This window comes from Hemitrygon akajei, unplaced genomic scaffold (genome assembly GCF_048418815.1).
Source record: "Hemitrygon akajei unplaced genomic scaffold, sHemAka1.3 Scf000048, whole genome shotgun sequence".
Lineage (NCBI taxonomy): Eukaryota > Metazoa > Chordata > Chondrichthyes > Myliobatiformes > Dasyatidae > Hemitrygon > Hemitrygon akajei.
The window spans coordinates 4,775,981-4,791,733 of NW_027331934.1; the positions used below are offsets into that span (position 1 = coordinate 4,775,981).

Genomic DNA, 15,753 nt, shown 5'->3' on the forward strand with positions numbered 1-15,753 from the left:
GAGGCAGAGTGTTTCTCTGTACCTGTACCTTCCCGTACTTGTGCACTTGGCAATAAATTCAACAGGACCTGAGAAATCTCAGTGAGATTTGATTAGTGATGATCATCTTGGCAGCTTGGTAGGTCGAATGCATGAGACAGTACACTGTTAAATGCAAAACCCTGAACAGTGTTGATGATCAGAGGGATCTTAGACTCCAAGTTCATCGCTCCCTGAAAGAGACTGCACAGATTGATCGGGTGGTTAAGAAGGCAAATGACATGGTTGTCTTTCTTAGTTGAAGCATTGAGTTCAAAAGTTGGGAAGTTGTGTTGCAGCTGTTCCGAGCCTGCGGTCGTACTGTGACTGTTTCTTTAAGAGCGCCGGCGTGAGGAGGCGGGACTATGACGTCAGTCACAGGCTGACAGCGCTGACTGTGGACTGAACCATAAGAGAGAGAGAGCGATCTGCAGACAGGCAGTCGGCCAATCTAAAGAGAGAGAGAGACTGGAAAAGCTGATAGCTTCAGTTAGTCGCAGCTGAGGCTTGGAACTCTCCTATGCCCACAAGAGTGGGTTGATCATCGATACACGGAACCACAACGAATGTGTGTGGCTGTCAGTTCGTATAATCCATAGGAGTGGATTTTGGAATATCTTCAGTTAACCCTTGCCTGGGTATGTTGTGTGGTAACCCCTGGAAAACGGTATTCCTGTGACAGGTCACTTTTGCTGATAACTCGTATGTGGACGGATTCAACGGATAAGAACTTCGACGGCGGTTATTTTGAAGTAACCTCCTTTTCTCTACATTTCACCCTGGATTACAAATATCTCTCTTCCATCATTTATTCCGTGTATTACTGAACTTTCCTACTTTACCATCTCAAGACTGTGAGCTTTGTTCCCTCAGGCTCGATAATCTGGGAGTTATATTTACACATATATACACGTAACACTGTTAACTTTCCTTTATTTCGTTGTTGCTATATTATAAGTCGATACTACTAAAGATAATGGTTTTAACATCAAAACCAGACTCCAGTGTGAACTCTATTGCTGCTGGTTCGTTTATAAAACGTTTCAGTTCGTAACACAGTTTTATAAAACTAGTTAGACCACATCTGTAGTGTTTCATACAGTTCTGGTCGCTCCCATTCTCGGAAGGATGTCGGGGCTTTGGAGAGGGCGTAGAAGAGGTTTACCAGGTCACTGCCTGGATTAGAGGGCATGAGCTATAACGAGAGGCTGGACAAGCTTGTGTTGTTTTCTCCAGAGCGGCGCAGGCTGGGGTGAGACTGGATGGACGTTTATAAGATTACGAGAGGAATAGATAGAGTGGACAGGCGATATATTTTTCCTGGGGTTTGAAATGTCTAATACATTTAAGATGAAAGGAGATCTGAGCGGCGTTTGCTTCTTTCCACAGAGTAGTGGGTAAATGGACATCTGTCTGGGGGTGAGAGACCAAAGCGGCCATGTGATCCCGTTTCCTGTTCACGTTTTCCGCAGATCTGCAGCATCTGCGGGTCTCTGCTCTACGTGTACATGTAGCTTCATCTTTCCCCGTTCAGACAAGGCAGTGAGATCCGGATCTGTCACGTCCTCTCGTTGTCGGTGGACAATATGTTTTTTTTCGGCAATATTTTCAGCATGTTTCATTCCACTGTTTTCACCTGCTGAAGTGCTGCTGATGTTTCTGGGTGTCTGACCCACTTATGTGAGAATTTAGCTTTTTATAATTATCTGAGCTTCTCATAAATGTGTACAGTTCAGTTAAGCTTCACTCCACTACTTCCAAAGCAACAACCCAGTCAGTCAAACAGTCGGCACAATTAAAATAGTTTATTACATCTTTTTTTCATTTTGTACTATTTATGTGATTTAACAATGTGATATTTATATTCTTATATTAAATCACAATTGTTAAAATCTATGGTTAAAAATTAGGTTCCACTGCTGAACGAATTTCATGACATATGCCGGTGCTATTAAACTTGATTCTGGTATTGATATGGGAGACCCACCACCGGTCACCTGATCCCAGTTACCGCAGATCGTAATGAGAGATTAAAGCCTTTTCTATTTATTTGCGTTCCTCAGAAAGACAACAGTTCAGTTTCCTTCTGTGGTTCCAGAGCAGAAGCTCAGTCTGTCTAATATTTCCACACAATTAAAATGGGGAATTTGTTTTTTATCATCATGTACTGAGCTACAGTGAAAATCTTGCCTGACGTACTATCCACACAGATCGATACATTACAACAGTACATTGAGCTGATATACGACCAAACAATAACTGTAACAAAGCATTACGGCTGCAGAGAAAGTGCAGTGCAGATAGACATATGGTGCAGGGTCACGTCGAGTTACATTGTGAGGTCGAGTCCATTTTATCATATATAGCTTATAACTGCAGACAGGAAGCCACCCTTCAGCCTGGTGTTACGCACTTTAAGGCTTTTGTATCTCTTCCCCGATGGGGGAGCGTGTTTGCAGCAAGAATGTCCAGGTAATGAGGTTCTTTGAGTACATGGCCTGCTTTTCCGAGGGAGGGGAAGTGTAGGAAGAGTCCATGGAGGGGAGGCTTGTTTCTCTGATGTTCTCTGTTCTCCATAGTTCTCTGCAGTTCCTTGCAGTCATGGGTAGAGCAGTAGCCATAAGAAGGCGTGAAATATCGACAAGGAGCTCAAGAGACCTCAGACTTCACCCTGCTTTGTGTAGCTGGATCCTGGATGTCCTGTCAGATCGCCGGCAGGTGGTAAGAGTGGGATCCATCTCCTCTGTCTCTCTGACCCTCAGGACACATAACCCACAGGGTTGTCTCTTTGGCCCCCTCCTTTACTCTCTGTGCACCCATGGCACTGTGTTGCCACCCACAGCTCCAATCTGCTAATGAAATTTGCTGACAAAACTACATTGATTGGCCTAATCTCAAATAATACATTTCAATCGAACAAATGCATCCTGACAAGGCTCGGCCCAGACAAACTTTTCACCCTTCTTCAGGAGATTGGTCAGAGGAAGAGCGATAGCAGCAAAGTTCTTACACAACTTACAGTAACATCCATCCATTCCCAGAAACCTTCTAAGAGCCTTCTTAGCAGTCAGAACTTGAGAAATTGCCTGGACTTTTGCCCGAACAGGAGCCAACTTGCTTTGACCAACAACATAGCCAAGACAGGTCACAGTGGCATGACAAAATTCACTCTTAACTAACTGTAAGGTTGTCCTGAGAAAATTTCTCTACCTCTGTCCGTCAATGGAACACACCAATACCCTTTCAACAGATCAATCTTTGTAAGAAATTTAGCTTTTCCAACCTTATTGATGCAATCATCCACCCTAGGGATAGGATAGGATTCTGTTTTTGTTACTGCATTTACCTTCCCATAATCAGTGCAAAATCTAACTCTACCATCAGGTTAACGCAGGGTGAGCTCCAATCTGATGCTGAAGGACTAATAATACCATTCTCCAGCATATATTCAATCCCTTGCTTAGCCAATTTACCCTTTTTGACGTTCATGCGAAGTGGGTGTTGTTTAATGGGTTTGGCTTGACCAATATCTACATCATGTTCTGCGACTGTGGTTTGCTTGGGAACATCGGGAAATAAATCTTTAAACATCAGAATTACTTCCTTCAGCTGTTGTTGTTGCTTTGGCTGCAGATGAGCCAACTTGTTATCAATGTTTTCTAGAACAACCGAGTTCATTAGCCTAACTGGGACCACGTCTGGTTTGTGAAAATTCTCAGACGAGTCAATTGTTTCATTCTCAGAGTTGCCAGATTCATATGTTTTGACAACAACACTCACAGATGGTGCCTGCTTGTCAAAATAAGGCTTTATTATATTTATGTGTACCACCTGTGTTAGTTTACGTTGGTCGGGTGTTTTAATAACATTATTCAGATCATTAATTTGAGAGACTATTTCATGCGGTCTATTGAACTTCGCCTGAAGTGGATTCATCAATATTGGAGATAAGGCAAGCACCTTATCTGCCACCTGGTATTTTCTTTCTCAAGCCCACTTATCAAACCAACACTTCATTTTGTTTTGAGAAATCTTTAAGTTTTGTCTCACTAGACTACAGACTTGGTGTAGTTTATTCTTGAACTTCTAAACAAAGTCTAACAAGTTAACATGTACATCCCCATCAATCCACTGATCCTTTAACAAGGTCAAAGGTCCCCTCACTCTATGACCAAATACAAGTTCAAATTGACTAAAGACCAGTGATTCCTGTACCGACTCTTACTCCAAACAAAAGCAAATTTATTCCTTCATCCCAGTCTTTTCCATTTTCAACACAGTATGTCTGAGTCATTGTTTTGAGAGCAGAATGTTATCTTCCTAAAGCCCCTTGTGATTCCAGATAGTACACAGACGATGTAATTTGTTTCGCTCCCAGTTCATAAACTACCTGCTGGAATAATCCAGATGTAAAATTACTTCCTTGATCAGAGTGGATTTCTTTAGGCAAACCAGATAAAGTAAAGAACTTGGTAAAAGCCTTCGCCACAGTTTTAGCTTTAATATTGCTGGAAGGTATTGCCTCTAGGAATCTGGATGCAGTACACATAATAGTTAGCAGATTCTGATGGCCAGCTTTAGTCTTTGGCAATGGGCCAGCACAATCCACTATAAATGTTAAAAAGGGTTCACCGAATGCAGGTATAGGCCAGAGTGGGGCTACTGGGGTGACCTGATTCGGTTTACCCACAACTTGACAAGTGTGACAGGTTCTGCAAAAGGTCACAACATCTTTCCTCAAATTAGGCCAGTAGAATTATTTCATAATCCTGTTTACAGTTTTATTCACTCCAAAATGTCGACCTAATGGCATACTGCGGGCCAAAGTTAAAATTTCAGCCATATAACTTTAGGAACTACAACTTGGTGAACAATTTCCCATTCCTCACTCGCTGGTATAGCAGGTGGCCTCCACTTCCTCATTATCACTCCATCCTTGAGATAATACCCTACTGGCACTTTCTTAATCTCATCATTTCAGAGAGTTGTTTCTTTTAAAGCTTCAATCTCGGGGTCTCGGTTCTGTTCTGCTATAAACTCCTTCCTACACAGGGATAAATCTTTCTCATCAGACTTATGACCTGAATCCTGTTGAAACAATGAAGGCAGAAAAGTCCCTGACAAGTCATCATAACCTGAATCCCAATTTTGGCTATCAGGGGTATCAGAGTCATGCTGCACAGAACCGTCTGCGTCGGCAGACTTTTTAGCCATACTTCGAGTTACTGGGCAGGAAGGATAAATGTTAAAATCCATCTGTGGGTCGTCCGTGGTTGGCTTAGTTGTCAACAGCACTGTAAGAACAACTTCACCATCTGCCAGGTCATTCCCTAACAGCAAACTAACATCTTCCAATGGTAAACTGGAGTATAATCCAATTTTAACAGGTCCCAAAACCAACCCTGACAGTAAAGTTACCTCGTGCAATGGCACGGAAACCATGCCATCCCCAATGCCTTTAATAAGATTTACCTCACCAGTGTTAGTCTCATCACCAAACTTTAGAATGCTGTCTAATATAAGTGACTGAGTAACCCCAGTAACTCGAAGAATTTTCACTGGTACCGGGGTTGACCCTTCCTTTACTAATACAAACCCATCTGACATAAAATGATCAAAAGCCTTCTTAATTCGGTCAGACCTCTCAGACCTTAACTAAGCCTCAAACAGAATGTTCAGAACCCTGTGGCTTTACAGGTGCTTCAACAGACTGAACACAGGCATTCGGGACTGCCTCCTTTTCCTTTTTCTTATTCAGGACAGAACAATTAGCCATCATATGAACAGCTTTCTTACAATAGTAACAAGTATGACCAGAAAATTTCTCCTTCAACTGCTTCCCTTCATCCTTACTCTTGTCACTAGTCCCAGCTGTAATTTCTGGTTTACCCTGGTGATCCCTGGCACTCTTTTGGAAGCTCTTATTCTGGGTAAACTTAACCTTGCGAGTTAAAGCAAACTCATCTGCTAATCTAGCAGACTCCTGCAAAGTGGCAGCATCCTTTTCATCTAAATACGTCTTTATATCATCAGGAGCACACCTTTTGAAATCTTCAATTAAAACTAACTCTTTCAAGCTATTAAAATCATCATATATTTATCATCATCATATATATCATCATATATGTGCACCAGCGATCAAAACACACAGACTTCTCATAAGCAAATTACATATGTCTGGTTCACAGATTTCCTCAAATTTCTAAACTTTTGCCTGTATGATTCTGGGACCAACTCGTAAGCTTTGAGCACAGCCTGTTTCACTATGACATAATCAGGTGCTTAATCAACTGACAAAACAGAATAGGCTTGCTAAGCCACCCCCCCCCCCCCCCTAATTACACTTTGTAAGAGAACCAACCCTCTTTTGGCCACTTTAAATTCTAAGCAACCTTCTCAAAATGCTGGAAGTATTTATCAACCTCTATCTCATCAAATGGAGGTACGAATTTAATTTCCTGACTGGCCTCAAACTTATCACCAGAGTCTAACGCTAGACCCCTTTGCTGCAACCACTTTATCTTTTCCAGCTCAAATAGCCTCTGTTTTTCTGCTTCCTCCCTCTGTTTTTCTGCCTCTATAGCCTCAAACTGCCTCTGCCTTTCCGCAGCCTCCATCTTTAATTTTTGTCACTTGAACTGGAGCTCAAGCTCACTAGGTTTACTTTCAGGAAACACCTCCAACTCCTCCACTTTAAACACACCCTCAGGTATATAATGTTCAGCTGTTATCCTCTGCATCTGTGCCCTCCTCATTGTCAATTTCAACATAGCAACTTTTAACCTTCTAGCAAGACTCAACAACTCAATCCGTCTGGCATCCTCTAATGCCTCAGAGGTTGCCGCTTCCAAACAATAATCAGCATCCGCTGCTGATTTTCCACACACAAATCAATCAAAAGCGACTTCCCCAATGAAATCGATAATTAATGACTACGCCCCCATAGCTGTTCACATCCCGGATGCAGGCCCCAATTTTGTTATGAATCGTAAAACTTCAGAAACGAATCAGCACCAATAGACTACACCTGGAACAACACACACAAAATGCTGGTGGAACACAGCAGGCCAGGCAGCATCTATAAGGAGAAGCACTGTCGACGTTTCAGGCCGAAACCCTTTGTCAGGACTGCCTGAGACTGCCTGACGAAGGGTCTCGGCCTGAAACATTGACAGTGCTTCTCCTTATAGATGCTGCCTGGCCTGCTGTGTTCCACCAGCATTTTGTGTGTGTTTGAATTTCCAGCATCTGCAGATTTCCTCATGGAGACTACACCTGGAGTCTGTTTTTGATGTTAAAACTATCTTTATTAGAATCTACTTATAGTATAGTAACTTAAGCAAGATAAACAAAAGTTAACAGTGTTATGTGTATATATGTGTGTAAATATAAATCCAAAACTATTGAGCTTGGGGGAAACAAGGTCTGGAGTCTTGAGATGGTAAATTATGAAAGTTCAGTTCAACCACAGAACAGGTGATGAGAGAGATATTTGTAATCCAGGGTAAATGTCAAGGGAAGGCAATTATGTCGAATTCCACAGGTTCCATGGTGGTAAAACAAGAGAACAGTCACTGTAGATTTTATCTGTCATCCTTCCAAATCCACATACGAATTATCACCCAAAGTGACTTGTCACAAGGGGTATCGTCTTCAATTGAATTACCACACCACACCCAGGCAAGGGTTAACACATCGGTGGTCTTCATAGGATACCCCAAATCAGATCCACTCCTATCGATTAAACGAGGTGACAACCACACATTCGATGTACGCTGAATCGATAATTAACCCACACTTGTGGGCATAGGAAAATTCCAAACAGTGACCCTTGGCACCTATTTCCCTTGTTTTGATCCTTCCATTTTTTCTCATTCATCTCCGTCTGACTCTGAGTGTCTGTGTCCTCAGTTAAAACTAAACAAGCTGGGAGTGATGTAAACAAGCTGCGAGTCAAACTGATTCACCTTCTTAATCTCTCTCTCTCTCTTAAAATGACAGTCCACAGCAAACAAAACCTAGGGATTCATAACAACTGACTGGTGTGCCAGTAGTTCGGATGACTGAGTGAATCCTTTCCCGCATTCTCAGCAGGTAAATGGCTCCTCTCCAGTGTGAACTCGCTGATGTCTCAGTAGTGTGGAAGAGCGAGTGAATCTTTTCCCACATTCTGAGCAGATGAATGGCCTCTCTCCAGTGTGAACTCGCTGATGACTCAGTAGTTGGGATGACTGAGTAAATCTCTTCCCACATACTGAACAGGTGAACGGCTTCTCCCCAGTGTGAACTCGCTGATGACTCTGTAGTTGGGATGACTCAGTGAATCCCCTTCCACAGACTGAGCAGGTGAATGGCTTCTCCCCAGTGTGAACTCGCTGATGTCTCTGTAGGTGGGATAACCGAGTGAATCCTTTCCCACAGTCTGAGCAGATGAATGGCCTCTCCCCAGTGTGAACTCGCTGATGACTCTGTAGGTGGGATGACTGAGTGAATCCCTTCCCACATTCTGAGCAGATGAACGGCTTCTTCCCAGTGTGAACTCGCTGATGTCTCTGTAGGTGGGATAACCGAGTGAATCCTTTCCCACAGTCTGAGCAGATGAATGGCCTCTCCCCAGTGTGAACTCGCAGATGACACTGTACTTGGGATAACTGAGTAAATCCCTTCCCACATTCTGAACAGGTGAACGGCTTCTCCGCAGTGTGAACTCGCTGATGACTCTGTAGGGTGGATGAATCAGTAAATCCTTTCCCACAGACTGAGCAGGTGAACGGCTTCTCCCCAGTGTGAACTCGCTGATGAGTCTGTAGGTGGGATGACTGAGTGAATCCCTTCCCACATTCTGAGCAGGTGAACGGCTTCTCCCCAGTGTGAACTCGCTGATGTGTCAGTAGGCTGGATAACTGACTGAATTCTTTCCCACATTCTGAACAGGTGAACGGCTTCTCCCCAGTGTGAACTCGCTGATGACTCTGTAGGGTGGATGAATTAGTAAATCCTTTCCCACATTCTGAGCAGGTGAACGGCTTTTCCCCAGTGTGAACTCGCTGATGTCTCAGTAGGCTGGATAACTGACTGAATTCTTTCCCACATTCTGAGCAGGTGAACGGCTTCTCCCCAGTGTGAACTCGCTGATGTCTCAGTAGGCTGGATAAGTCACTGAATCCTTTCCCACATTCTGAGCAGGTGACAGGCTTCTCCCCAGTGTGAACTCGCTGATGTACCAGTAGGTTGGATGACTGAGTGAATCCCTTCCCACAGACTGAGCAGGTGAACGGCCTCTCCCCAGTGTGAACTCGCTGATGTCTCTGTAGGGTAAATGACAGAGTGAATCCCTTCCCACAGACTGAGCAGGTGAACGGCCTCTCCCCAGTGTGAACTCGCTGGTGTCTCTGTAGTTGGGATAAATGAGTGAATCCCTTCCCACAGACTGAACAGGTGAATGGGTTCTCCCCAGTGTGAACTCACTGGTGAGCCATTAGGTCAAATGACTGAGTGAATCCTTTCTCAGAAATTCAACAGATGACCAGCCTCTGCCCGGTGTGATGTGAACTGACTGGTGTGTCCACAGGTGAGAAGACCGACTGAACCCCTTCTCACACACAGAACAGATGAATGGCCTTGCCCAGTGTGAACTTGCTGATGTACCTTCAATTGTGATAACCGAGTGAATCCATTCCCACTCTCTGAGCAGGTGAACAGCCTTTCTCCTGTGTAAAATGACAGGCTTGCTATTTGGTCAAATGACCAATTGAATCCCTCTCCACAGTCTGAGCAGGAAGGATGGTCGATTGAATCTCTTGCTCCACTTCTTAAATATCCAGACAGAGACAGCAAAACTGGCGTGCCATGTTTGAGATTCCCGGCGACAAATTCCTTCTCATTTTTATCCTGTGAAAAGATTTACAAAATCCATCAATGGGTTTAGGACAACATTTCAGATGAAATTACTTTAGTTGCCAAGGTTTGATCTGGTATCACACTGTTACAGTGAGGTTCAATGAAAGTTGGACAGAGAAATCATCTCCTGACTGGGCAGAGTGCTGGTATCTGGAATGACCATCAATTCTCTGATGCTCTTCCTGTCTCTATAAGAATGGGGCATTTCTGTCATCTCCAATCTGTGCCTTGGCTCAGTTTGACTCTCTCCATTGGTATTATTCCCTGTTCCTGCTGAGCAGCATGGGTGCCTGGCCCCACAGTAACTGAAACACTCTCACACAAATAGTCTTTGTGGATGTGCATCTGGGATTTTCTTTTATGTATTATTAACTGAAAGTGCTACAGTTTTAACACCATATAAAAAAATTCCTGCTGAGAGGAATGGTTGGTCTGCACAGCTGTTAAAAGGGGTTAGAGTGAATTTTTGTAATATTTCAGGTTCTTGTAGAAAAGTACAACACAGAAACAGGTCCTTTGGGCCATCTAGTCTTGTGCTGAACTATTTAAACTGCCCACTGCCATACCCCTACCATCCAGGTACCTACACGAACCTCTTAAATGTTGAAATCGAGCTCGCATGCACCACTCGGGATGGCTGCTCATTCCAAACCTAGATGACCATCAGTGTGAAGAAGTTTCCCCTCATGTTCCCCTTAACATTTCACCTTTCACCCTTAACCCCTGGCCGCTGGTTGAAGTCCCACCCCCATCTCAGTGGAGAAAGCCAGCTTGCATTTACACTATCTATGCCCCTTTAACACAATCAAATCTCACCTCAATCTTCCACATTCCAATGAATAAAGTCCTGACCTGTTCAATCTTTCCTTATAACCCAAGTCCTCCAAACTTGGCAACATCCTTGTGAATTTTCTCTAAAATCGCTGAATCTCTTTTAAATCTTTCCTGTAGGTAGGTGACCAAAGCATCACACAATACTCCAAATTAGGCCTCTTTTACAAGTCAACATAATATCCATCTATTGTCAGTATTTGGCTCATGAAAGCCAATGGGCTAAAATCATTTTTTCAATCACTATCTAACTGTGATACCACTTTCAGTGAATTAAGGACTTGTATTCCCAGGTCCCTTTCTTCTACAACACTCCTCCGTGCCCAACCAGTCACTGTGAAAGACCTCCCTTGGTAGGTCATACCAAAGTGCAACAACTCACACTTGTCTGCATTAAATTCCATTTTCCATTTCTCAAACCACTTTCCCAGGGGCTCCAGGTCACACTGCAAGCCATGATAGTGTTCCTCACTGTCCACTACACCTACCAGTCTTGGTGGTCATAAATCTGCTATTCCAGTTAACCACACTATCATCCAGATTACTGATATAGATGACAAACAACAACAGATCCAGCACTGATCCCTGTGGCACACCACTAGTCACAGGTTCCAGTCAGAGAGGCAACCATCTGCTACCACACTCTGGCTTCTCCCAAAGACAGTGTCTCATCCAATTTACTATCTCATCTTGAATGCTGAGTGACTGAACCCTCTTGACCAACCTCCCATATGAGACTTTGTCAAGTGCCTTGCTAACGTCCATGTAGACAACATCCACTGCCTTGCCTTCATCCACTTTCCTGATAACTTCCTCGAGAGACTCTATAAGATTGGTTAGACATGACCTACCATGCACAAAGCCATGCTGTCTATACTTAATCAGTCCACATCTATCCAAATACTTATATTTCTGGTTCCTGCACATACGTTCCAGTAACTTTCCCACTATTCACGACTAGTCACCACTCCGTGGGTTTGGAGATTTCCCTTGAATTTCATAGAATCATAGAAATCTATAGCACATTACAGACCCTTTGGCCCACAGTGCTGTGCCGACTATGTAACTTACTCTAGAAACTGCCTGGAGTTTCCCTAGCGCATAGCCCTCTATTTTTCTGAGCTCCATCTAACTATCTAAGAGAGTGTAAAAAGTCCCTGTTGTATCCGCCTCGACAACCGCTGCTGGCAGTGCATTCGACACATCCAACACTCTCTGTGTAAAAAACCTACCCCTGACATCCCCTCGGCATATATTTCCAAGCACCTTAAAACTAAGCCCCCTCCTGTTAGCCATTCTAACGCTGGGAAAAAATCCTCTGGCTATCCACACACTCAATGCCCCTCATCGTCTAATACACCTAAAAAAGGCTCTGAACATAAATAAGGAAATTATACATTGCTTTGAGGATTTGTTAGAAGTAAACAAAATTATGAGGGTATAGATAGGGTAAATGCAAGCAGCTTTTTCCACTGAGGTTGGGTGGGATGACAACCAGAGGTCATGGGTAAGTGGGGAAGGTGAAAATTTAACAGGAACAGTTGGAAAAGCTCTTTACTGAAATGGTCGTGAGAGTGTGGAATGAGATGTCAGCACTAGTGGTGAATATGAGCTCAATTTCACCATTAAGAGAAGTTTGATTGGTACCTGGATGGTAGGGGTATGGAGGGTGATGATCCCAGTGCAGGTAGTTGCATTAGACAGCTTAAATGTTTTTGGCATTGACTAGATGGGCCTAATAGCCTGTTTCTCCACTGAACTTCTCCATGTTTCTGTGACAGAGAAGCTGGCCATACTTGTTTGGAAGGGAAAAGGTAGGAGTGACAACGGAGCAGCAATGGCTGGAGTTTCTGGGAGCAATTCGAGAGCTGAGTGATCGATACATCCCAAAGACGTGGCAGCATTGGAAAGGCAGCAGGGCACAACTGTGGGTTAAATGAGAATCCAAAACCAACATAAAAGCCGAGGAGAGGGCAAACAAAAGAGCAAAAGACCGTTAGGAAGCTTTTAGAATCCAACAGAAGACAACTAAAGGAAAGTCAGATGACTTTGGGAGTGGAATTATGAAATGGTTGTCATTAATGAGTTTTGGTTGCACCCAACAGTCCGTGGCATTTAGAGGAATGAGATATCCAGGGCCTCAGTATCTGTTGTGCAACCCCCTGGGTCGCCTCAGGCTCGCTCAGCTTGTTCTCTTCTAGGGGGAGCAGCCTTCGGCCCTGCCAAACTGGGTAACCAGCTGGTGTGGATGCTGTGTGATGTCCCCGCCTTGCTCATAAACAGACAGTACACCATATGCGATTAAATGAGTACAATTTATAAAGGTTACTAAAACTAAGTTATTAATAACAATACAATATATATGAAGGAAAAAAAATAAAAAGGCGCCAAACTTATCAAAGTCTAAACCACTTCCTGCACAACCGTAGGAGCTCAATTACTGAAGTCTTCTGGCATACGATCCCCTCCCAACTCCTCGACCCGCAGCTTAGGACCACCCGAAGTGGTCCACCAAGCACATCTAGTTTCATCTCCTCTCCTCGGGGTACCTCCTGGCCTCGGACTCCCCCCCCCCCCCGCTTGGGGTCCGTTCCTCGCCCAGTTTACAGCATCGCGTCCTATCTCTCTCACCCCCCTCGCGCCGATCTCCCCAAAAGCCCGCCTACAATAGCTTACAGACTCAGAAGCAAAACAACATGAATCCCAATTAGTTTACAAAGGAATACAATTCTCGTTATCAGTAAATTTTAACCCAAACAAGCTTCCAGCACTCTCTCGCAACAAAGAAACATTCCTACTTTTAACAAAACAAAGAAGCCATTTTGATTACATACACAGTAACAAAGAAAAAGAAGAAATCCCCTTTACAGTTGAAAACCAAGATTCCTTGCACTAGTTACCATTCAACTTTCATTTTGTCAGACACATACAGACTCTACACCCTTAAAATTTCACTTCTGAAGAACTCCCACTTACCAAGTACTCCTTTGCTAAAAAAACAGCCTGTCCCAATCCACACTTGTCAAATCCTTGCAAATATCATAAAAATTGGCCTTTCTCCAATTTAGAATCTCGAAAGAGGTCCAGGCCTCTGTTTTTCTGTATTTACTTGGAATCTCATGATCAGTAGATACAAAGTGTTCCCATACACTAATTTCTGTCACTAGCACTGGATCACTTCCCAATAGCTTATTGCACACTTCTACATTGGGAATTTTAAATACTGATCAAGGCAGATTTGACAAATTCTACCCCATCTAGTCCTTTTACAGCACGGGAGTCCAGTCAATAAATGGAAAGTTAAAATCACTCACTTTTGTTATGAACGTGCCACAACTCTGAGGGGCCGAAGGGTACAAAGTAGCCCCCTCCTTTTCGAGAATCGCAAGATCGCTATTAATTCGGGTCTGGGGACCCAGGAAATGAGAGAGAGACATTTGGAATGTGTCCTGGCCTCGGCGATACAAAGCCACGGATATTGGCCATTGTCTCTTGGAGACGGAATTGTGTATTGAGTACTGTACTATTCATTGAAGCCCTCAGGGGATGACCAGAGTGGGCTGGTTGAGGGATTGCATCATCCCAACCTGATTGATATCTGAGACCCCGTGAGTAAGGATAAAAGAGGGTCTGGGGAACAACCCCTTTAGACTCACCAGGAGAAATGCTAAGAAATCCCGTGACAGCGTTTAATAGTGACAGCCGGTGGGGGGCCCGCGTGCGTCCTTTTCCATTTGCCAAGGAATTGGTGGGCCTTACCACGGAAGAACGGCTTTAGCTAAAAGGAGAAACCAACACCAACGGAACTCTGGAAGGATCGACATCATAAAAAGGAAAAGCTGGCAAGTTTCAAAAATCCCTCTCTTGACTCCAACCAAAGGCTGCAGCCTGCATGAACTAAATGACCTTTGATATTTCCATCGGACAATACATTATCCCCTAGACAACGAAAGAGCTTATTTCTTATTGATTATTATTATACCCGCACTTTTAGATCTAGTATTGACGACGTATAGTATCTGTATGTTTGCATTGATATTATGCTGGTGTACTTTTTCCAATAAATACTGTTAAAATAGTACCGTCAGACTTCAACGGACCTCTCTAACTTTGCTGGTAAGTGACCCAGTTACGGGGTTCGTAACACTTTATCAACCTTTGTTTCTTGGCATAGTACACAATCTCTCTACAGATTTGTTCCTTGAAATCCCTCAGACTGTTGGGTGCAAGCAAGTCCAAGTAATGGCTACAACATCATAATTTCATGCCCTGAGGTCTGAACAACTTCTGTTTGGTAACAAGAAAACAACCTTGCCCTCAATGTCACTAAAACAAAGGAGCTGGCTGCAGACTACAGGAGAACTGGAGACAGGCTGACCCAGGATCTGGGGTTGAGAGGGTGAACAGCTTCAAGTTCCCTGGCATACACAACACCGAGGATCTCACCTGGTCTGTACATACTGGCTGTGTGGTGAAAAAGGCAACAGCACCACTTTCACCGCAGGCGGTTCAGGAAGTTTGGGATGGGGCCCCAAATACTAACAACTTTCTACAGGGGCACAATTGAGAGCATCCTGACTGGCTGCATCACTGTCTGGTATGGGTGCTGTACTTCACTCAGTTGCAGGACTCTGCGGAGAGTGGTGCGGACAGCCCAGCGCATATGTAGATGTGAACTTCTCACTATTCAGGACATTGACAAAAACAGGTGTGTAAAAAGGGCCACTGTGTAAAAAGGATCATTGGGGACCAGAGTCACCCCAACCACAAACTGTTCCAGCGGCTACCATCTGGGAAACGGTACCACAGCCTGAAAGCCCGGACCAACAGGCCCAGGGACAGCTTCTTCCACCAGGCCCTCTGATAGATTAATTCATGCTGATACAATTGTACTTTTATTTATCCTGACTGTCCTGTTGTACATACTATTTATTATAAACTATTATAAATTTCACATTGCACATTTAGACAGAGACGTAACATAAAGATTTCTACAACTCGTGT

The 15,753-nt window shown here is 43.8% G+C and overlaps 1 protein-coding gene across 1 annotated transcript; it reads right to left on the minus strand.

The window, feature by feature from the left end:
• Positions 1-7,303: 7,303 nt before the first annotated feature.
• LOC140720893 (uncharacterized) lies at positions 7,304-9,368 on the minus strand (the record flags this gene model as incomplete). Its single annotated transcript, XM_073035740.1, has 1 exon — positions 7,304-9,368. A coding segment is annotated over one exon (1,263 nt), but the record flags the coding sequence as incomplete, so codon positions are not given.
• Between the last annotated feature and the right edge of the window lie 6,385 nt (positions 9,369-15,753).